At 36.3% G+C, this 23,681-nt stretch overlaps 2 protein-coding genes and 1 non-coding gene across 3 annotated transcripts; 1 reads left to right on the forward strand and 2 right to left on the reverse strand.

The window, feature by feature from the left end:
* On the reverse strand, positions 4,453-11,116 carry LOC109206315 (U11/U12 small nuclear ribonucleoprotein 59 kDa protein). The gene is made up of 9 exons (XM_019369159.1): positions 10,973-11,116; positions 10,728-10,882; positions 9,352-9,697; positions 9,141-9,224; positions 7,497-7,562; positions 7,048-7,120; positions 5,979-6,361; positions 5,754-5,794; positions 4,453-5,158 (listed from the first exon to the last, which is right to left on the reverse strand). The coding sequence occupies exons 1-9, from the start codon at positions 10,976-10,978 to the stop codon at positions 5,080-5,082; spliced, it is 1,233 nt and encodes a 410-aa protein (XP_019224704.1). The 5' UTR covers positions 10,979-11,116; the 3' UTR covers positions 4,453-5,079.
* TRNAL-CAA lies at positions 11,226-11,309 on the forward strand. The gene has a single exon. It is a non-coding gene; the product is annotated as a tRNA-Leu (tRNA).
* On the reverse strand, positions 12,107-14,031 carry LOC109233328. Its single transcript, XM_019399171.1, has 5 exons — positions 13,877-14,031; positions 13,668-13,726; positions 13,366-13,577; positions 12,939-13,175; positions 12,107-12,253 (listed from the first exon to the last, which is right to left on the reverse strand). Exons 1-5 carry the CDS (start codon positions 14,029-14,031, stop codon positions 12,107-12,109), a joined length of 810 nt encoding a protein of 269 aa, XP_019254716.1.

A 23,681-nucleotide genomic window follows, 5' to 3' on the forward strand; every position in this document is an offset into this window, starting at 1 on the left:
ATTGCTTCTTACTCGGATCTGATTTCTGACATTTTTATGTTCATTTTTTCCTAAAATATGTTTTCTCCTTAAAGAAATATTAGCATAAGTGATGTTAAAGCGAAGGTCCCAGCGGAGAGGGTTGAAACTCTTGAACGAGACCTCTCTAACACAATAAAACAATACCTTCGCATATTAAACATTTGCCGAATCGTAGGAAGCTCCAAATTGCTCCATTTTGGTGCTTCTTGAACCCTTGGCTAAATTTATGAACTCATTTCTCTATTCTCAACTTCTATCTCTTTAACTGCTTTTGCTGTATATTATGTCGTATGAACACTGATTCTACACATAGGGTCTTATTGAACTGATGAATTTAGGACAAGGATATGTAAGTAATCAATTTTTCAACAATCTCTTGAGCTATGGTATTAACCCAAACAGAGTCATACTTAAATTGTAATGTGACCAATTTTAAATATGGTATTATACTACACCAGAGTCTTGTGGAATTTGTAACAAATTCTGCATAAGCTATTATTAGAGGCGAGGAATTTATTTTCCATTTATAAGCTAAATTTTATATTAATGACTAGCCAATTTTCAACGAAATGCGCTAAATACATTAATCATAGGACTAGTTTCATCGTTAGATTTGCCATTGATGTGACTAGTCAAATGTTTTATGATCAAATCTCCTATAACCAAATGCAAACACATTATTTTCAAGAACCTAAATTGAGCCCGTTTTCAAATCAATACAACTTATAATTTAAGTAGTGGCTACTTTCTAGTCTTTGCTAATGTAATCGATTGTAAATCTATCTCTATTGAATTGGTAATATCTTCAACATTAATATTGTCATTACATGTTGAATCAAATCTGAAATTGCAACTTGAACTATTTTGATCTTAGACAAGGTTGGATGAATATTATAGTTTAAAAGGTTGAGAAGCACGTGATAAAATTATTTAAATATTTTATCAACACAAAAAATGACGCTTGAAGTACTTACAAAAAAATGCTTTTCACAAATGACGGGAGTCCAAAAAAACTTCTGGTTAACACTCAAGATACTTGTAAAGAGTAACTTTTCTTTATAAGTGATTTAGAGGGTGTGTGGATTGGCTTATAAGAAGTAGTACTCTCTCCGGTCCAAAATTCTCCTTTTAATATTAATTAACTATGAAATTGATTATATTAATCTTTATTAGCTTTTTACGTAAATACTCTTAACATATAATTTAACATTATTTACTCTAAGGGCAATGTAGGGAAAAAATAATTAATTCAGCCTTGAAATTTGAAAAAATTACTCTCTCCGGTTCAAAATAAGTGATTTTTTAGTCTTTTTCTTGTGGTCCAAAATAAGTGATTTTTTCAGATTTCAAGAATGAATTAATTATTTTTTTCCTATATTGTCCTTGGAGTAAATAGTGTTGGAATATGTGTTAGGAGCGTCTATGTGAGATAGTAAAGGTTAATATGGTCAATTCCATTGCTAATTAATATTAAAAGGTGGATTTTTTAATCTATGTGGAAACATCCAAAAAATTACTTATTTTGGACCGGAGGGAGTACTTATTTTGGACTACAAAAAAGCTAAAAAATCACTTGTTATGGACAGAGAGAGTAATTTTTAAGCTAAAAGCCATAAGTTATAAGTTGTTAATATCCAACTTTTGGCTTTTGGCTTATTTTTGTACTCCCTCCGGTCCAAAATAAGTGATTTTTTGGATGTTTTCACACAAATTAAGAAATTCACCTTTTTGCATTAATTAGCAATGAAATTGACCATATTAACCTTTACTATCTCACATAAATACTATTAACACATATTCCAACACCATTTTTACTTCAAGGACAATGTAGGAAAAAAATAATTAATTCATTCTTGAAATCTGGAAAAATCACTTATTTTGGACCACAAGAAAAAGGCCAAAAAATCACTTATTTTGGACCGGAGGGAGTACTTTTTATGCCTAAAAGTAAGTGTTTTTAAGCATTTTTTATAATTACCAAATACTACACAAAATAATAAAGTGTTTAAAAGTCAGTAAGCACTTCCAAACACCCTCTTAAGCAAACTCATTTAATGTAAAATGTTTATCTAACTAAACTATTTACAGCAATTCTGAGTAAACAATTAAAAATAATCTCATCAACGAATGCCCAACACATTGTGTGTATTTTGGCGGAGGCAAATTAGCCTGATCTGAATTATCCCCTCTTTAATAGATTTACAAATGTGATGACATGTATTGACAATATTAATGCAAAGTAGTCTTTGAAAGCAAAAAGGACCTGAGATGACAACAGGATAACTAACACAGGACAAATAATGATAAAAATGACATCACACATATAAAAATGTTGTTTATATGCCTCCGATTAATGAATTAGGGTTTTAAGTTGGAAATCATGTGGTCTTTCAATTAATGTCGTTAGTGAAGCGTTTGATCGGCTTTGTTGATTTTGATTGCATGATCAATGAAGGTTTTATTTACCTGGTTTTTTACTTGAGGATGTATTCTAACCAAGATATTTCCGTACTACAATTTGGTAGCGTTTTGCTTAAGGAGGTATTCAGGTTTAGACCAAGACTTTTCAGAATGATTTTGTACCATAGTTTGGTGGGGAAAGTTACGCATAAGAAAAAGTTGACAGCATAAGGAAAGATAGTTCCCAATAGTGGCGTCGAGTCACCAAAAGAGCAATAGCTCTAGCAAACCAAAAGAGCAATAGCTCTAGCAAAGGGGAATTAAAAAAAAAAAAAAACATAACTAATACACTGTTTGATTGATTTTTTCAGATAGCATCCACATTAAAATTATATAGAAAAGTCTATTATTTTATGCAGCATACAAGATATAATTTGAAATAAGAATGTGTATTAACATTTCGGAAATTAAACCATTTAAAGACAAAAAAATGCCTTCAAATTAAGTAATTTATGCATAACAATACTCTTATTTTTAATCATAACAATGCCTTGATTATTGATAACAACATGACAGTAATTTGAATATTATTCACCGGGGGATTTGCATCTATACCCGCTTTTTGGGTCACATTTTAACTTGTACCCGCTTTGCAAAAAAAATTGTAAGCGTACCCACTTTTTCGCGTAACTTCAGCATACGAGCCTGAAGTAGCAGAGCCAATCACGCAAACTTCAGCATTCTAGTAGACGGGCTTGAAGTAGCAAAAATTGCTGAACCAAGTGTGTTGAAGTTTTTGTTTGTAATTGCTGAACTTAAGCATTCTAGTGCTGAAGTTTTGTTCTCTTGCTGAAGTTTTTATTTGTAATTGTTGAACTTAAACATTCTAGTAGCTGAAGTTATTTAGTTCATTTGTAAAAACTTCAGCACTAAATAAACTTCAGCATATTTAGTTCATTTGTCATAAAGCTTTTTCAAAAACTTCAGCATATTTAGTTCGTTTGTAAAAACTTTAGCACTAAATAAGTTGAAGTGTTTTTTTGTCCTGGATTCATTAGTTTTGTGATAAGCTTTTTCAACAACTTCAGCAGAAGATGCTGAAGTTGTTTAGTTCATTTGTAAAACTTCAGCACTATATAAGTTGAAGTTTTTGAAAAAGCTTTCTAACATACTAGATAAATAATTACCATAGTCTTTCATAGTGTATTACTACTATAAAATAACAATTGCCAACAGTATCAAATCATAAATTTTGGAAACAATAAACGTGAAAAGAACAGAATTATCATGAAAAGAATCACTAAGTATGACCTTAAACTTCCCGTATGTGGAAATATTCACAAATTATTGTCTACTAACTTACGTAATTATTTATAATTTCTTTTTAAATAATCTAATAAACATACTTATGGCAACCATCCCATGAACTGAAGTTTCATAGCAGCACCAATAGCAGCAGAAGAAAGAAGAAGAAGAAAACGAAGGAGGAGAAGGAGGAGGAGAAAGGGGGCTGAAGTTGTTAAAAAATCGGGTACAAGTTAAAACTTTTAAAAAAAATGAGTATAGGTTAAATGGGGGCGACCAAATAGGACGTCCCGTGCTATTTTTATTTATTCACCATAAATAATCTCTGCAATATTTTTTGAGAGTAACAATCTCTGCAATAACACTCCCATATAGAGGTGGCAAAATGTTTAAAAGAAAACAGTTCATATTATCCACTAAAAACGAGTTGAATAATGAACTTTTTAAAAACGGGTCAAATATGGATAAGAACCATATTATCCATTTAGAAAATGGATAACCAATGAGTTTAACTTTCATATTTGTAAAACCTCAAATTGGGGGTTCTTCAAGTTTGGGAGACTAGAAATTCTCCCAAAAGTCATCATATTCAAGAACTAATGGATAATATGGTTACCCATATTATCCGCCGGTTAATCCGTTTTTTATCCGTACTAAATATGAGTCGGGTCGAACGATTTATCTGTTTGTTCATTACCCGCTTTCGACCCGAACCATATCCGATCCGACCTGAACGTCTGCCACTTCTACTCCCATATAACAAGTATATGATCCAGACGACCCTAAGTAAATTAACAAAATCTGTAATTCTTCCTACACAGTACTTGCCGGTTGAAGCTGAACATCTGCAAACATGCTTCCTACTATCAAATTAATAAGAATGGTTACAAACATTGGTCAGTGAAGATTTATATAGTCAACCCCGACTAGCTTGGGATTGAGGCGTTGTTGGTGGTGCTATACACATTGACAAAAACTTGATCTTGATGACTGAGACTTGCAAGGAAAATGTTCAATCCATCAAACTGGTAGCTATCACGGCAATATCAGCTCCTGCTACTTGATACTCTTGAAAAGAATATCAGCATGTCCGGTCTCCTAGCAACGTCTTCTTTGACCAGTGTTGTACTTGAATCAACCTGTCTCAGGACAAAGTCAGTCCATCATGTCTGCCCTTGAAGCTATATTAATCACGACGCAGGGAGAGAGATTAGGTACATGCATTTTGTCTGTGTCCTCCAGAAGCATCAATGATGCAGTGCTGAAAGACCCCCGATAATTTAGTAGGATAACCATCAAACCAGGCCATCTAGAAAGTGATGCGTCTGCACTACGGAACCACCTATAAGAATGTCATTTAGGCTTCACCAGGTAGGATGCCCATATCTCATCTGCTGGAGGTGGTGGCTGGACCCAATGCCCAGGTATTCGGCTGCATCAACACACAGAAGTTTGGTGGGGGAGAGGGCGAAGGGGAGTTGTTAGATACCGATACGTCTGGCATTTGCCATATGCAGACATAACTTGTCATGAAAAATAGGAAAAAAAATTCTATTTTGTTAGTTTAAATGAAAGAGATCCCAAAGAGTAGAGATTTAAAGGAGAACATTGCGAAAAGACGCTAAAGGGTCAAATAGCACATTTCGAATGCAAAACGATATAGCTTTTCAACAATACAAAAGCAGTGAGAGCCAAATACCAGACTAGTTGTATGAATCTAATCCTTCCAGCCTTATTAGTAGTATTCTTTTAGTGGCTGAGTCAAAAATGTTAAATCACACATGATTAAGTGAACTACCGAAATCTAAAAACTTGTATGGTGGTAATAAGGATATGATATCTAGGTGAGAATATTAACACAGTATCAGAAAATGTGATTGATGTAAGCATCAAGAGATGTTCCTTTTTGACCTTTTTTCTCACATTTACTGCTAGTTCTTTCCATGTCAGTGAAAACCTAGTAAATAAGGAAATGACTAATGCAACTGGTGCTTTTGTACCAGCAAGATTAAGCAAGATATATTTACCTTCCTCCAGGTCTGATGTATGCATCCCATGTTCTTCTTACCTGCATAGAAGGAGGAAAAGGTTTCATGTAGCGCAAGCCTATAAATAGTCAAGCATAATTAACTTTTACATTTTTTCTAGCAAGAACAATTAACATATAGAAACGAATAGAATGGCCTTCAATCACAATGATATGCAAATCTACTGCAGGAGTAAATAATTAGCAAGACATTAGCCAAGATCACCTCTATAAGCGTTCCCAAATCATGATTACTGCCATAGTAATAGTGATAAAATTCCAATGGCAGATTTGCGACAGAATCATGTAAGCTGGCTGAGCCTAGCCCTTCAGGTCTGCCCTTTTCCATCTCATTGACAGGCGTTGAACCTGATTTATCTTTACTCTCAGTCGTCTGGTCTTGATTTATTTTACCGGCACCAGTATTAGCATGCAGGTCACCAGGCTCTGGTCTATGACTTGGAATTGTTTTCCTGGATCCCTCAGCAGTAGCAATTGCATCCTTAGCAGCATCTGTTTCAGCTGCTGCCTTTGCCTGTCGCTCTTCTTCCTCAACTGTAGCTCTTACTCTTTCTAGAAACTTGTCATCCTCTTCCGGAAGAAAGTGACCTATTCAAGTATAAACAACGATGTTACAAATTAAGTGAAGAAGATTGATGTCTTTGGGGCCAAAGGGGAAAAGACTGAGGGTAAAAGGTAGTGTCTTTCATAAGTAAGGGTTCTACTCCGTCATCCCGCAATGCCAAATGTTTACAGGTTTTAGCAAATTGTTGAGGAACTATATTAGCTTATACAAATTTCCAAAATATTGATGTAATGATTTTCAGTAGCAGAACTCTCAATCTTTAGTTTCTGAATATCTATGCTGAAACGAACAGCATACAGAAATAGTTACATATAGAAAACACAGTAGCTGCATAAGTGGGTTAAATTCTCCGCAGATGTCATGAAGCAAAAGAGGAAGCTGCCAATGATAATCACCCAGTTGCAGCATTAAAAAAGAAATTATAATCCCAAGGGAGAAACCACTATTTCCTTCGCCAAATTCATTTTTCCCACTGAGCATCTCGTAGTTGTATTACATGAATAAAAACTTATTTATGATAGACTGTTTTAAAAAATCCATGTGGAAAACACTGCATGATTTTACTTAAAAAGTGCAGATTTCAACCACAAATATAGCAGTTCCATTAGAAACTGAGCAAAAAATAATTTATTTGAAAGGAAAGGATCGTACAAGCTAGGATAAACTAAAAGGAAACACTAAGACAGATCAACGCCATTGGAATATTTACCTTGCTTCTTCAACTTCTGAACCCTGATGGAACGTAATTCTTGCAATTTCTCTACCATCAATGCCAGCTCAAGCTGAAAGCAAAAATAAAAGTGACTCAACATCATCATACCATGAAATAAAGGGTACCACTATATTAAATTACTTGGGTATCATCTCAAATAAACCATAAAACCAGCCTCACATATCTTGTGGTATTGAAAAGGAACCTTTGTCTTTTTGTGGAGGAGGGGTTATGTCTGGCAGAATTTGTTTACAGTACAAAGAAGCAGGAGCAAAACTAAGCCATGGAAACATTGAACTGTGTCATGAATATGGTGCCACACCATGTCAAAACTCTCAGAAGTTTCTATGATCCTTAAGTTATTGCTAGATCAGTTGTGGAAAAACTATGGGAACTTCAACAATCATGTCCAGTCTGAATGAATAAGCGGTTAATTTCCCTCTCACCTCAGATTCTAGTCTCTTTTTATCCTGTTTTTCCTTTAGCTTTGCTATTTCCTTCATCTTTTCAACCTGCACATAGACCCTCAGTAACTGAGCAATATGTAATGCAATTGAACATTTACTGTGAATATGGACAAAAGAAACTGTAGGAACTAAGTTTTGGTAGCTCAGTGACACCCAATGCATAGCCCAGAAAATCCAGAAGCATTACTAGTATAGTATGACATCATAAAATAACACACACAATCCATTAGAACCCAATATACTAGTTCTTCTTATTAAGCATATAATGCAGTGCAATGCTTCCGGCTATGGAAATTTGTGATTCCAAAATAATGTAAATACAGGAGGATTTAACGAAAAAGTTATGAGATTAACAAACAAGTGATATTATTAGGTATAAAGATCAGAAGAAAAACATGCACAACGAACGACATTATGCCTTAGGTGCATGTCATGGGTTCGAATCCTGCCGCAGACAGTGGAGAAGGGTAGAAGGGCAAGCCCATTATTTGAGTTTCGAACCTTGTGCACTGACCCTCGGGTATCCGGAAACCACTATGCCTCAAAGGCAAGCAGAATGGTTAACTATGAAATTTAATATTTTTGGTAAACCAAGAAAAAAAGCAATTTCCAGATAGTGAAGAGTTGTTCAATGAGTTGGATTACCCAACAGATCTATGAGGCAATAGCCTCATCATGGTGGGTAGGCTGTAAAAGGGCTGAGGTCAAATAATAGGTTCTTAAAATCTGATACGACTATTGCTCAATGGATATCCAATCAAGGATGGGAACTAAGATCAAGATGGAATTGTAATGATTGAAAAGTTGGAAAGAATCTCCACTCTTCTAAAAGAGCTAGAAGATACAGCACATCATATAATGAGCCTAACTCCCTGATATGGAATGCAAGAAACAATAGAATATTCGCAGCAAAGTTTTGCCATCAGACTTTACTAGCAGCACGGAATTCATTTGATACTTGGGCTTGGAAACTCATTTGAAAAAGCAAAGTTCCTTTAACGGTTGTTTGCTTTAAATGGAAAGCTTTATGCACATCTTCATTTTGTCTAGCGTAAAGCATTCTGTACATTCTTTCTTTTGTTCCTAAATGGTACATTGATGCTATCCCACTGTTTCTTCCCATAATCTTCTGCATATTGATGAACAGAAACACCATGGAGTAGCGCATTTTAAAATGTTCAAAATGTTACAATGAGCAAAGTTTTGAAGAGCAAGTAATGTATCAAATATGTTTTTGCTACATCCACAAGATAAAGAAACAGAAACCTTTTAAGGCATACTTAGTCACCAAGATTAAGAACTAGTTAGAAGATATAAAATTAATAGGTTGTCAGTGAATAGCTTGTGAAAAAAGAAAAAATAAATAGACGACGGTAAAATATAGACATCATAAATTTTAGTATACATTTGTTGTCTTCAAACATTTCATCTCACTATATGCACTATTTATGGTTCTAATTTCTTTTTCTTTTTTTAAATGTTTGTGGGCTAATGATTGAAAAGTTTTAACAAGTGCTCAAACCCAAGCAGTACAAGCCAACACAGAGGGCTTCTACTTTCTCAAAAACAGGATGCGAATACTAAACAAGTAATTTTAGTACTCTGCAGTTTCAGTATCAATACCTTGCGTTTTGCAATATCCTTGGCTATCTCTCTGGCCCTCCACTCATCAGCTTCCATATCAATTTGGTCAAATTGCTCTCGCTCCTAAAAATTAATGCAACATCAGAAATCAGAATGCTAAAACAAATAACACAAACACCTTATACTTAGAGATTAAAATTGCAAAAAATAGTAAAGACACTGAAAAAGCGGAATACAGTATAGCTAGCACCTTTGCTAACTTTTCTGCTACGTGTTTCCTCTTCCTTTTTCGCCAAAGTTTGTTCCTTTTGTACTTGTGCATTTTATTTGCTAATCTAACAGCTGCAGACTTTTCTTCCCAAGGGGCCATCTCATCTGTGATAACCCTAAAAGGTTCCAACTGAGCTCTCAATTTTGATATTAGGGCATTAGCCGCTTCCAACGACAGGGATTCTTGGCTTTTCATATTGATCCTAGAATGCTCGATAAACTTCACAAAACTATCTATAGAGCCTTCATCAGCCCCATTCTCTGAACCCTCTTCAGATTTTTCTTTCTCGTCTTTCAACCTACTCAACATTTCCAGCTCCTTCTTCCTGCTCAAGTATTTCAAAATTCAAAAACTAGGAAGATAAATGGGAGCACATATACCAGATTCATAAACAATAACGCTTGTAATAGTGCTACTGATTTGAAGTTTCAAGCTTTAGTTACTAAACAAAGTTCTCACTAGCCCCAGTTGCCTAACCCCTCTCAGAATTTTCTATCTTTCACCCTAATTAACATTTCCAGCTCTTTTTGCCTGCTCAAAACATTCCAAATTCAAAAGCCCAGAAGACGAACATGTAAGCACTATCAAATTAGTACTCAATTAATGCGTACATAAAGGAGTTCCTCAATCAAAATTTAGCCCCATTTTCCGAACACCCCCCCCCCCCCCCCCGGGCCTAAGTAGCATTTCCAGCTATTATTATCCGAATTACGAAATGTAGAAGCCCTAAACATGAACACTTCAAAACTGCATTTTTTTTTTCTCATTAAGCTTCCGTTGTTTGAAATCCACTGGCCTGAGCAATACTTATTTGCAGGGGAAAGCCCATTAAGAGGGTCAAGCACTGCAAACAGCAAGGTTCTCCATTCCTAGTGCTCGAACAACAAGACTCTGGTTATGAGTGGAGGGGGGACCCCTTACTATCTCACCACACCCTCACAATGCAAATAATAGTGCTTCTGGTTCAAAAATTTAGCCTCATTTTTAGAACCCTCGTCATACCTCCCCCCCCCCCCCCCCCCCTAATTACTCCCTTAATTCCGTTTTATGTGACACTATTTACTTTTACTTTTTAGTCTTTTTAACAAAGAATAGCACCTTTCTCTAATTGAAAACAATTTTACCCTTCACTATGATTTTATAGCCACACAAAAGACATGGCAGGTTTAAACTACAAGTTTCAAAAATCTTTATTTCTTTCTTAAACTCCAGTCAAAACACGTTCATATGATTAAACGGGAGGGAGTATCATTTCCAGCTCTTTGCAATTGCTCAAAACCCAGAAAGACCTAAACAGTAAAAATTATATGATTTCACATTCAGTAAATCAAAGTTTTAAGCTTTATGTTACTTACAAAGCTGTAGCAAGATTCATGGTGTCGTGTAAGTTTTTGAGGTGATCAACCACGTTGGCGGCATTCCAGAAAGTACTAGACGCAGGTGGAAAAGCCGGTAATGGCGGAGGTAATGGGCGACCGTAGTGTGGTGGCCCCGGTGGATTCATCGGGTACTACAAGTTTATTCAGAGAAAATTAAAATCAGCTGAAAATTTGTACAACATTGAATCCATTGAGAAGTTGTGGAATTTAATTAAAGTTACCTGCATCTTGGAGTAAAAATGTTAAATCCCAGCAGATGTGTTAATTCCAGGCAGCAATTGGTTCTTGATTCGCGCCTTCTGCATTTTGGTATGCGAATAAGGGCTCAAGAGGTTATAAATGGCATTTGGCAAATGAAATTCACAAACACATGGTGAAATGTTAATATGATGGATCATATATCGCTCCTTGAAAATGCCGTCCTATTGAGGGTCAATATACAAAAAATTTTTATTTATGCACTGTGATTAGCAAGTCAGGATGGCCGAGTGGTCTAAGGCGCCAGACTCAAGTTCTGGTCTTCGAGAGAGGGCGTGGGTTCAAATCCCACTTCTGACATCGTAGTTTTACCATTTTCATTAGATTATTTCTTTTTATTTAATTACCTCTAATTGCTATAAACAACTAAGTTACTTTTCTATTATTAAAAAATAATTTTTACTAGGTAATTTCAGATAGTTGAATGATCAGTTAATGAACACGAGATTTAGTTGACTTTTACATCTGACATCATATTTTTATCATTTTCATTAGATTATTTCTTTTTATTTATTTTTTCCTTTGGCTTTATGTTTAAAAAAATTCTTTTTTGTAAGTAAGAATTTAGTTATTTTGTTATTCAAATATTATATGTGCTTGAATTATTTTTATTATATAAATAAATTTATTTATTCTATAGGTAAGTCTATAATATAGATTAAAAAGAGAAAAAAATATCACAATATTAGAAAAAGTTGATAATTTAGAGGACAAATAAGTATTTAGCCATGAAAAGTCTGAAAAATCTGATTGAGTGACCCTCTAATTACTATAAATATTTAAGTTACTTTTCTAATATTTTGGTAACAATGTGAATATCACCATTAACAAACCAAATTAATACACCTATAGAGCACTTATTTCCATAGCCACCTTCTAGGAAGGGTACTTTGAACAATAAGCCTCCGACACCAGCTAATTACAAATATGCAAAATTGTAATTCAACTAAGTATTCTATGTAAAAACTCTCTACTCCTACGTGCTTTTTTGACGATCTAAGTACTTCTAATCTCTGTACAATTTCTCTCTTTATCTGTGTTGCTACTTCTGCTGGTTTTAGTATAGCACCCCTAAACACTTTGTAATTCCGAGCTCTTCAGGTCTGGTATGTCATGGCTCCCCAAACAGCTGCTATCACCTCCTTTTGAAATGCTTTCCCGTGCTTCCTCTTGATATATTCCAACACCTGTTTCAGCTCTCCGGCGGGGAGTTGAAAATTAGTCCATTGAATAAGTTCAACTCTCTAAGATGTGATCGAATTGTAGTCCACAAATAAATGTATACTTGTCTCCGTAACCAGATGGTCACATAAGCAGCAATTATGATTCTCTACTGGTATGTGCAATGTAAGCAATCTTTCTTTTGTCAACAGTATATCATAGACTACTAGCCACATGTGAAATCTGTATCTAGGTAGAGCTACTGAGTTCCAAATGAGACCTGCCACTTTCATTTTGTTGTGCTCTTCCTTCAGCTGCAAGTAGCTTTTAGTGATTGAATATTCTCCTCCAGCTGTGAGAATGTATCTTGCATGATCATACCAGCTTTGCATCTGGTTCTTGAGGATATTGATCTTTCTCTAGTACCAACTACTATCTTGAAGTGCATTATGGCTCTATGTATCTGAGTCTATATTTATATACACATTATCTATCTCACCCATAGTGAGTCCTTCCTTTCTATCAATTGCCACAATAGCTTACCCACTGGAGCAATGTTTCAAGTTTTGCAATCCTTAACATTTAGACCTCCTCTACTCTTAGGCAAGCAGACCTTATCCCAGAGACTAAGGATGCTTTCTTTTGTTCCCCTGTTTTACCCCATAGATACTCCCTGCACTTTCAATCAACTTCTTTTAAGATGCTATGTGGCAGGATGAAAACCGAGCCGCAAAAGTTGTGTATAGAAAACAGGACAACATCGAGTACCTGCAGCCTTCCAGCATACGATAATTGTCTTGCATAAGTAATTGTTATCCGGCTTGTAATCTCGGTGACCAACTGCTGACATTCAAGCTTACTCCATTTCTTAGATGACAAGGGTAATCTTAAGTATCTAATAGGAAAAATCCCCTGAGCAAATCTAGTCTTATCCAACAGTTGAGCTTTAACTTGATCAGGCACACCAGCAACAAACATGTGATTTATCCATGTTAGCAATAATTCCTATAGCAGCACTAAAATGGTTTAAAGCCTCTAGGACTTTGTTGACCGAGTCTTCATCCCCTTTACAGAATACCAGCAGGTCATCCGCAAAGATCAGATGAGTAAGTTTTAGAGATTTACACATTGGATGATATTTGAAGTCTAGCAGCGGACTCATACAATTCAGGACTCTAGTTAAGTATTCCATTACCAACACAAATAATAAAGGAGATAGAGTATCTCCTTGTCTGAGCCCTTTCTGACCATCAAAATAACCCTGTCTTTCTTCATTAATTTTGATAGTGAACTTTGGAGTGGATACACATGTCATGACCAACCTGATGAACTTCTCAAGAAATCCAAACCTCTTCAAAGCTTCCTCCAAAAATTCCCAACTTACCATGTCATACGCCCTCCTGAGATCTATTTTCATAAGACATCTTGGTGAGGTATTTCAATTATAGTGTCTGAGGAGATCCTGACATATCAAGATATTATGGATCATAGACCTGCCTTGGACAAATGCAGATTGATTATTTGCAACTATATGACTTGCTGCTTCCTTGAGTCTCCTGCACAACATTTTTGAGATGCACTTGTATAACAAATTACAGCAAACTATAGGCCTATACTAGCTTGCACTTTTATGATGATCAACTTTTGGAATGAGGTCAATGTTTGTGGCATTGATCTGTCAAATCATCTTCCTATAATGAAAAAACTCAAGAACAGCTTTAGTGATATCTTTTCCCACAATACTCCAAGCTGCTTTATAGAATCCACTTCCATATCCATCTTTCCTAGGACTTTTGTTTCTGTCACTACTAAATATGTCTGCTTTGACTTCTTCCTCTGTGAACTCCTTTATAAGCTGCATTTGTTGTGTTGTAAACAAAGTGTTCCCGCTCTTAATGATTCTGGATGAAATGGCACCCTAGTTGTTGCCTTCTTTTCTAGCAGGACTTGATAGTAATCTACAAATACATGAGCTATGCTGTCTTGATCAGTTTTCAGCTCAACCAAGTCATTCTTTGTCACGACCCAAAAATCCCTCCGAAGGAGTTGTGATGGCACCAGTCTCTAAACTAGGTAAGCCTAACATTAACTGAGATAATATTTATATTTGCTAACTTTAATCTGAATAACTCTTAACAATTTACAATTCCCAAAACCGGTGGTACAAGTCACAAGCCTTTCTAAGAGTAGTTATACAAAATAAATACATCACTGCTCCGAAACAAAAGGAACAAATGGGAATAAGTACAAATGAAGGTAACTCCGAGGCCTGCAAACGCTGTAGCAGGTTTACCTTGAGTCTCCACCGCAACAACCCGCACAGCTACTATCGATCAAATACCTGGATCTGTACACAAAAATATACAGAAGTGTAGTATGAGCACACCACGGCGGTGCCCAATAAGTATCAAGACTAACCTCGGTGGGGTAGTGACGAGGAACAGTCCAGACACCTACTGGTCAAATAAATTGAACAGGATTTGATAATAAACTATCAATCTAAAAATGACATAGTAATATCAACAACAGGGAAAGAACAAACTACAATCAGTAGAAACAATAAAGAGAAACACGGGTGAAAACGAAGATAATCAGATAAATTAACACCAACATAGCTGGAACACAGACAAGTAAGGAAAAATGTACTCAAACAAGGAAGGCGATGCCAGCTCAATAAGTCATATCGTTTCTGATGCACAATTTCCAGCCATCTCAAACTCGATGTCTCATATCATAACCTCAATTACCAAACTTTTTGCACACCCGGCACCTCGTGCCCATATATTTCTATCTCACTTTACACAACAACGTTCTCATGTTACTCGGTTCATAGGGTCTGTAACCAATACAATTAAGATGTTCAAGGAGTCTCATTTACATAACCTAAGTGGAGTAAAGCATCTAAACCAATTAGGAACTCAACAAGAAAAGATGAAGTTATTTTTCGAAATCATTTAAATAAAGAAAGTACCATTTTCAATTAAAGTACAACATCGAATGAAATATTACCTTTAACAAGAAATTTAATAAATTATCTTAGTAGAAATTCCATTTTTAAGTAAAATACAACCTCAGACGGTTTAAGAAAATTTAATTGAGTAACTAAATGAATTGAAGATGAAACAATTATTGAAATTTGAAGTATTGAAAAATATGTATATAAATACGGCAAAGTATTGAAAACATGATGGGGTTCCTTCACAAAGGATCACAGCGGTTAAGGAATCTGAACAGTTAAAACACTTGAATTGGTAACAACAAATAAACATAGCAAATGGAAAGTGCACGACACCAAAATCCAATTACTAACAAGGATAAGGAAAACAAACACAGAATTTCACTTTCATTTCATATCTTGTTGCAGGCGTGCAACCCGATCCCATTTCACATATCTCGTTGCAGGCGTGCAACCCGCTCCCATTTCACATATCTCGTTGCAGGCGTGCAACCCGATCCCATTTCACATATCTCGTTGCAGGCGTGCAACCCGCTCCCATTTCAGATATCTTGTTGCAGGCGTGCAACCCGCTCCCATTTACAAATCATCATCAATCATAAAAGAATCCCGGCAAGGGAACAAGAGTATAACAATAACATCCCGACAAGGGAGACAATATCATAAACATTAACATCCCGGCAAGGGAACAATAGTATAACAACAATATCCCGGCAAGGGAAACAATATCATAAGCAATAACGTCCCGGCAAGGGAATCAACAAGTGTATAATAAGGGTCATAGAAAAATCAAGAAGCACGATAACCTCAACAAAACAACAAGACATAATAAGCACGTAATAACTACACCGGTAACCACAACAATTGGACATGTAACATATTCGCACGAATTCATAGAGGAACTCATAATCAAGAAGTATCAAAACAATAAGGAAGGCAATCACTTCAATTAAGACAATTAAGGGTCAATGTAACACATGAGAATTAAAGGAAAGCTAACAACGTCATATGGAGCATATAGAGGTAATTTAAGCAACTAGGAAATCCAATCATAACAGGATACTTTCCACATAAGGACCTAAGAACCCTAGAGCAAATTTCCCGCAAATAAGTCCGAGCACCCACTCGTCACCTCGCATGCACGGACTACAATTAGCATAGAAGACTCAAATACTAAGGGGAAGTCCCCCACACAAGGTTAGGCAAGATACTTACCTCAATCCGGCCAATTCAATACTCAATCTAGCTTTTTTCCTTTACCAATTCATCAACGCTCGGCTCAATCCAGCCAAAAACGACTTGAATACATCAAACAATGCAAGAGAATACAATTTCAATTGACAAAACTATGATTCTTATTGCAAAAAGTCAACAAAAGTCAATTCCCCGGGCCTGCACCACAGAAATTTACAAAAATCGAACACCCATTCCGCTACGAGTTCACCCATACAAAAATTATCTATTTTCGATACCATTTGGTCATTCAAATCATCATTTTATATTTTTGAAAGATTTCACAATTTTCTCCAAATTTTCCTTTAGATTCTCATGAATTTGATATTAAATCTAAGATATAATCACGAAATATAGTTGAAAATTGATTATAGACACTTATCCAATGATTTGGAGAATTTTGGGTCCTTGTAAATTCGCCTATGGAGGTTTAGGGCTTGAGAAAATTGAAAAATGGGTGAAAATCTCGTCAAAAACCTCACTTAACAGGTCTCAAATGTCGCATTTGCGATCCAGGGTTCGCATTTGCGAACCCCTCGCAATTACGAACAACGCAGGGCTGGCAAAAGTCGCATTTGCGACAAAAATCTCGCATTTGCGAACTGGGCATCGCAAATGCGAAAAAAAGTTCGCATTTGCAACCACACCAGAACCAGCAATTTTTCCTGACACGAAAATGAGCATAATCCTCATACGATCTCCAAATTCGATGATTCTTTTTCCTATGTCTCCGTAATTTCGATACGGATCTAATGGTTCAAACAAAACTGAATTTGAATGTCATTTGCTCAATGTGGTATTATTTTTTCTTGAAGAAACGACGATGAAGCATCCAAAAACAAGCGCAACATAGCCTAAACCTATCCGAAACTCACCAAGCTCTCGGGGCTCCGAACCAAACATGCACGCAAGTCTAAAAATATCATACGGACTTGCTCGTGCAATCAAATCATCAAAATAATATCAAAAACTATGAATTTAACCTCAAAACTCATGATTTTCTAACTTTTCAACCGGACGTCCAAATCACGTCAAATAAATTCCGGTTTTCATCAAATTTTACAGATAGGACTTAAATATCATAACAAACTTGTACCAGGCTCCGACACCAAAATACGGGCCCGATACCAACGAGTTCAAATATTAATTCATTTCTTTATTTCCTTTAAAAACCAACACAACAATTTTCTTCAAAAATTGTTTTCTAAGGCTAGGGACCTCGGAATTCAATTCCGGGCATACACCCAAGTCCCATATTTTACCGCGGACCTACCGGGATCGTCGGAACACAGATGCGGGTCCGTTTACCAAAAATGTTGACCAAAGTCAACTAAAAACCAAATTTTTAACTCTAAAAATTACTATTTTTTTTCATATTTTCACATAAAAGCTTCTCGGTTTCACGCCCGGACTGCTCACGCATGTCGATTCACATAATATGAAGCTACTCGAGACCTCAAACTGCCGAGCTGGGCGCAATTGCTCAAAACGACCAGTCGGATCGTTACATCCTCCTCCACTTAAACATACGTTCGTCCTCGAACGTGCCCAGAGTCGTTCCAAAGCCATCGAACCACTACATGAGCTCACCACACATACACCCGAGGGTGATTCCCCATCACCCAACCTAAGCAGAGCTGACAATGCAACTTAACTGAAGATCTCATCCCCTCCTTATCCCATAACCTTTTAATAGAACCAAAACCTCAATATCTGAAATTCATCACAGGATCCGAATTCCACGTCATCACACTGCATAAACCTTAACAAGCTGAATCGAACCAAAATTCTAATCCAGAATACAATCACATGCTGCCCCACACAACTCAAATGCCCGAAACAATAACCTCTGACCACCATAACTGCTCAAATAACCTCCTAGATGCCGGCAATACACCTCACATCGAATATAACCTTGTTCCGAACCTCCACCTTGCTGCTCCTGATAAAGAAACATGCGAGAAGTCATAGCCGCCCATGAAGACAACAAGTCAAGAAACTCTCTCGCCCGCCAAGGGCCATTACCCAAATCTTAGCAGAAACAACCACATACATCCAAGCACTCCTCACCCCCAATACCATAGTACAAATCTCAGGTCTAAGAACCTCATCTCGACCAATACAAGCAGCCGAACTGATGACTCATCATGGAAACACACAAATTCTCACACTACACAGCTCGTACACTGAACCAGCTATAACTCAATTACGTAACACAAATAAGGAAAAGCAAAGTAGAAAAATTTCCTAACAAGTGTAACATGTGCAACAACAAAAATATAGTTTTCATTAAATTGTTCCACAAAGGAAAAGCAGAACCCCAAATAAACACAAGGAAAGGGTATCTCATACAACATCCGTTGCGCGCGCGCAGCCCGCTCCTAAATACTCATCAAGCCAAGATGCTCGGGTCCACTGATCACATAAATATTGATATCAGGCACAGCAGAGTGCATAAGTAAAACTGTGGGAACAATGAGTAGAAGTGCTAGAACATGAAAGAAACAAGCACAGCTAAGGTGCAATGAACAAATCAACATCACGAGGGCTATCTTGCCCGCATCGCCATAAGGCCTGAACAGAATTACAACATGCGTGGGGAATAATCATACAACCTCACCGCCTAAGACAACATAAAAAAGTAGCACATAACATAGGCTAGGGGCACAAATAATATCCATTCTGCCCGGTAACATAACCATAATGACAATCTCACATAAGCGCTCAAACTTGATCTGATACAAGATACATATTCTCATTGAGCTTTCAAATAGCCCCCAACCCAAATCCTGATTATTTCCAAATAGCTCTCAAACTTCAGTTTTTTGTGCTTTATGACAGAGTAAAAGTAGCTAATATTATCATCTCCCAATTGCAGCCAAGTGGCTTTACTCCTTTGTTGCAAATACTTCTGCTAAGTAAGAAGATCTTTTGAATTTTAGATACTTCTCCTTTTCAATTGCTTGAAGTTCAATATCTAAAGGTCTAGTGTGTAATAGAACCTGAGCCTGGTGCAGAGCCTTTCTATCCTCTTCTGCCTCTACTACTGTATTACTGGAATGGTCTTTATTCAACTTCTTTAACTTTTTCTTGAGCAATTTTAGCCTCTTAACTATCTAAAACATTTTGTACCCTGCAACTTTCACCAGTCATCCTTCTTCAACCAGCCTTGTAAAGTGAGGATGCTGACTCCAATTGTTGTAATATATGAATGATTTCACATGATTGGCCCTGTCTTCAGCCATGATTACCTTAGCAAGACAATGATCACCGACCCCTTCCGGTAAGAAAATGGTCTTACTAAAGGGCAACACATCCAATCATGCTCCGTTGATAAATGTCCAATCTATTTTAGATAGGATTCGATGCTCATGCTTATCACTCCGATTATATCTGTCCTCTTGAATGGGTAATTCAATCAGCCCTCATTGCTCAATACAATTAGCAAAATCCACTATCTCAGCCCATGATATAGGATTATCACCTACTCTATCTTCAGCTGTCAGTATTGAGTTGAAATCTTCAAGTATCAACCAAGGTTTTTGACTCTGCATTCAACGTAAGCAGGTTGTTCCATAATCTTCTCCTCTCTTCTCTTGTATTAAAGGCATACACAAAATCACTACAAATAAAACTTGTAGAGGAATATGCAATACCTCACATGGGATCATTTATGCACTCATAGTCATTGGCATCCCCTGAAAATAATATGGCCTCCAGGTAACCAAAATTCTACCATGTAATGGTATTCTAGATTTGTTAAGTACTGCCACCCTCCAAAGAGAATAGTTGTTACTTGGCTGATTTTATTAGTTTTTATTTTATTTTCTATTAGTCTAGTCAGTCCTACTCTTTCCTTATTGCAAAGGTGTTTAACATCCTTTTGCTTATTCGGGCCATTTAAGCCCCTTACATTCCAACTGAGGATGCTATCCATTCCCTGAGTGAGGCATATGTTGGCCTCCCTCTTTCTCAACTACCACATTAGTTTGGCTACTAGTCTCAGGCCTGGCAAGTACCTGAAATGTATTTTGCTTTACCATTTGCTGATTTGGCTTCTGTTGGTATCTCCTTTGATTCCTTGATGTGACCCATCCTGTAGATTGCATCCTAGGTTCCTTATCATGGACATCTTTTTATATTGTTTGTGCTTCCTTCTCTATTGGTTGTTGTTCCTATACTTTATTTGGGGTGTTACTTGTCTGCCCCTTCTCTAATTGAAGTATTCCCTTTCTGCTGCCCCTGCTTGTTCTATATCTGTTCCTCTGGAATATGTGTATTCTTAAGAGGCAGCTCCTGCATATTCACTACATTGATCTCCTTGGTATTTTTTTCTCCTTGCTTAGTTGCCTTCTTCTTCCTGCACATTTTCTCTAAGTGGCCATATTTCTTACAATACTTACATAGTGTGGGCTTCCAGTCATAATTAACCTTCTGCCCAACTATGTTACCTTTTTTATTCCTGAAGTAAACTGTATCTGGTAGTTGTGCATCCAATTCGACTTCAACTAATAGTCTAGCAAAGTTTAAACCAAGTTTCTTCTCTGTATTATAGTCAGCCATAAGAGGTTTCCCAACTAAGCTGCCTATTTTGCTTAGACCTTTCGCACTCCAATATTTGAAATCCAAACAGGAAATCGTATCCATATAGGGACAATTCTCAACCCTTCCCTACTAAATTCCATGTCTGGGTTCCAAGCCTTTACAATAAGAGGTTTATTGTCAAAATCATAAATTCCTCCTTGAATCACGTCGTTCTTTCCTTCAACTGCATCAAACCGTACCAGCACAACTCCATTATTCATCATAACAGTCTTATTTATGCCATTTTTAGCCCACAATCTTTGGATAAATCCTTTAATCACCTCAAATGGGGGATGGGCTCCCAACACATAGCACACAACAGTATGTTTCCAAAAGTCGATTTCACTGCTAAAGTCCTCATAATCAATGTCAACAATATGGGACTCACCATGTATATTAGGTGCAATGTATTCCAGTTTAAATCCAGCATTTGTAATTTTTGAAATGTCAAAGTTATCCCATATCGAGCTTTTCTTCGTTGTGATCTCCTCTTCAACTTTATCTGCCCAGGATTTTTTACTGCTACTTGATGTTGTTTGAGCTCCTTTGCTAGGCGTCGCAGACGTTATCTCTGTCCACTGTTTTATTGCCTCCTGCTACTGGACTTTCTCCATTCCTTTATCTCTGCCTTGTACTTCAATTTGTACTGGTTCTGCATCCAATTGGTTAGGATAAGATGATTTCTCCGCTGATTGTATCCCAATTTGATTAGGTTTACTTGCTGCATTTGTCCCCAACTTGCTACTGCTCAAACTAGGTTCGAGTAATTGAAACCTAACTTGTGCAGATTGCACTTTAATTGCTGGTTCACCTTTGTTTCTTTGACCTCTCGTAGCTGCTGCATGTGAGGCTTGAGCTTCCTACGCCATTAAAGCCTTCTCAGTGGGTATGCGAGCTCTTGCCCATGGCTGGCACAGTTTAAGCTAACGTGCACCTAGAGAGAATCAGACTCATCGAGAAGGAGTTTCTATTATTAAAAAATAATTTTTAGTAGGTAATTTCAAATAATTGAGTGATCAGTTAATGAACACGAGATTTAGTTGACTTTTACAACTTACACCTAATGATACGGATTAGAGCCTTAACAATTGACATTCAAGACAATTTATCTTATACAAGAAGAAGCCAAAACATATAAATGGAGTATATATTAATTTATTTGAATTGTGAATTCCGAAATGATAAAATCATTTTTGCTTTGAACAGTCATCAAGTAAATCGGTTTTAATTTCTTCTACTCGTGTCAAATACTTTGATTTTTGTCTTTCTTTTCTTTTCTTTTTCTCCAACTCCGACTCCTTAAATTATTTTTTTTCAATTTTTTTTCTTTTTTTTATTGGTAGGGCGGACCCGTAATAATGAGAAAAAAATGTTAAAAGTGGAGAGGACTTTTGGTGGGATTGAAATTGTGATGTTAAGCGGATCTGGAATTAGTAAGCATCCAGATTTACCTTTTCCTATTTGGTTATTTTCCTTTTATTCTTATTCTTTATTGTTATAGGGCTTTTACGTACTGAACTTAAGACGGTTGTTACCTGTTATATTGTATTGTATTCGTATTGTTATTTCAAAAGTAATATTTTGATTTATTATTTATATTTTATAATGACTTATTGACAAATTTGAAAAGTTGAAGCCTTTGTTTTTTCATTGGAAACTAGCGTTAATTCATCTGGAACCTGATATGACTTCAGCAAGATAACATTTAAACAAGAGTTATTGGTCCCCTACGGTGAATCCTACAAGTCATTTTGTAGTTTTGTCATCACCTAGTGTGATCCACAAAAAACAGGCATTTCTTTCTTGAATGAATTGTATACACTACAACTCTTTTAATTTCTTTTTGCTATTTCATACACATTTGCTAGCTAGCATTATTATTGATGCAACGAGTCTTACACTTTTGGACAAACTATATGCCATTGTAGAAATGTGACTTCAATCCGACAATTAGAAACATCAAGAAACAGTAATGTCTTTGGTCCCCTCATCTAACTTGGAATTAATTAGTTAACTACCGATACCAGAACTTTTTTAGTTAAAGAGAACTTGATTCTGCAATTATGAAAAACATGCACTGCTACAGTTTCCTACTTAATTCCTAGCCTACCTTGTTGGACTTTTGCTATGGGAAATGAGTATCGGACAGATTTTTCTAAATTCCCATGAACCTAAATAGATGTAATACCATGGCATCGTGCAATAGTTTGGTTGAGTTTTAGTCCTTGGTTTGCTTCATGAAAAATGTAATATGTAAAAAATTTGAATCCATGTGTCGACATCTCTCCATCCTGCTTTTATTTTGTTTTTTACATTTTTCATTAGAATATAGAAGGTTTAAGTTCGAATATTTGAACTTTTTATTATTTCAATGTAACGTGAGCATAAATACACTTATAAAACAAAGTGTATACGGAAGCTAATGTTTGGCCAAAGTAGCTTTCATCTTGCTAGAGGAAAGTGTAGAAGAACATGCATGATTTGGCACATACAGAGTAACCAAATGCTTCTAAAAAGGCAACACACAGTAACACAGTCAATTAGTTTGGAATTAAGAGTTTTATCTGCCATTGGCAAATAAGGCACGAAATGATTCCACAATAGGCAAATTAAAGCCATGTTTTAAGGTCCACCATTTGAAGTTGAGTTGGTAATTGAGACAAAGGATGAGAAGAACATTTAGCGGGGACAAGTAGGATGTCTAAAGGGGTTGGTCCCCCCTTCAAAATCTCAAATAA

Source organism: Nicotiana attenuata, chromosome 1 (assembly GCF_001879085.1).
Source record: "Nicotiana attenuata strain UT chromosome 1, NIATTr2, whole genome shotgun sequence".
Taxonomy (NCBI): domain Eukaryota; kingdom Viridiplantae; phylum Streptophyta; class Magnoliopsida; order Solanales; family Solanaceae; genus Nicotiana; species Nicotiana attenuata.

Bases quoted from the DNA above. Each gene is read 5' to 3' on its own strand.
- LOC109206315 (XM_019369159.1), bottom strand. The intron at 9,225-9,351 runs GTGCTAGCTATA...ATTAATTTTTAG, and splicing joins TAGCAGAAAAGTTAGCAAAG to GAGCGAGAGCAATTTGACCA. The intron at 5,159-5,753 runs GTAAATATATCT...GTGTTGATGCAG, and splicing joins TACATCAGACCTGGAGGAAG to CCGAATACCTGGGCATTGGG.
- LOC109233328 (XM_019399171.1), bottom strand. From the start codon at position 14,031: ATGCAGCTTATAAAGGAGTTCACAGAGGAAGAAGTCAAAGCAGACATA. The intron at 13,176-13,365 runs GTAATGGAATAC...GTGCTGCTATAG, and splicing joins CTCCTTTATTATTTGTGTTG to GAATTATTGCTAACATGGAT. The intron at 12,254-12,938 runs GTACTCGATGTT...ATCACATCTTAG, and splicing joins CGTATGCTGGAAGGCTGCAG to AGAGTTGAACTTATTCAATG.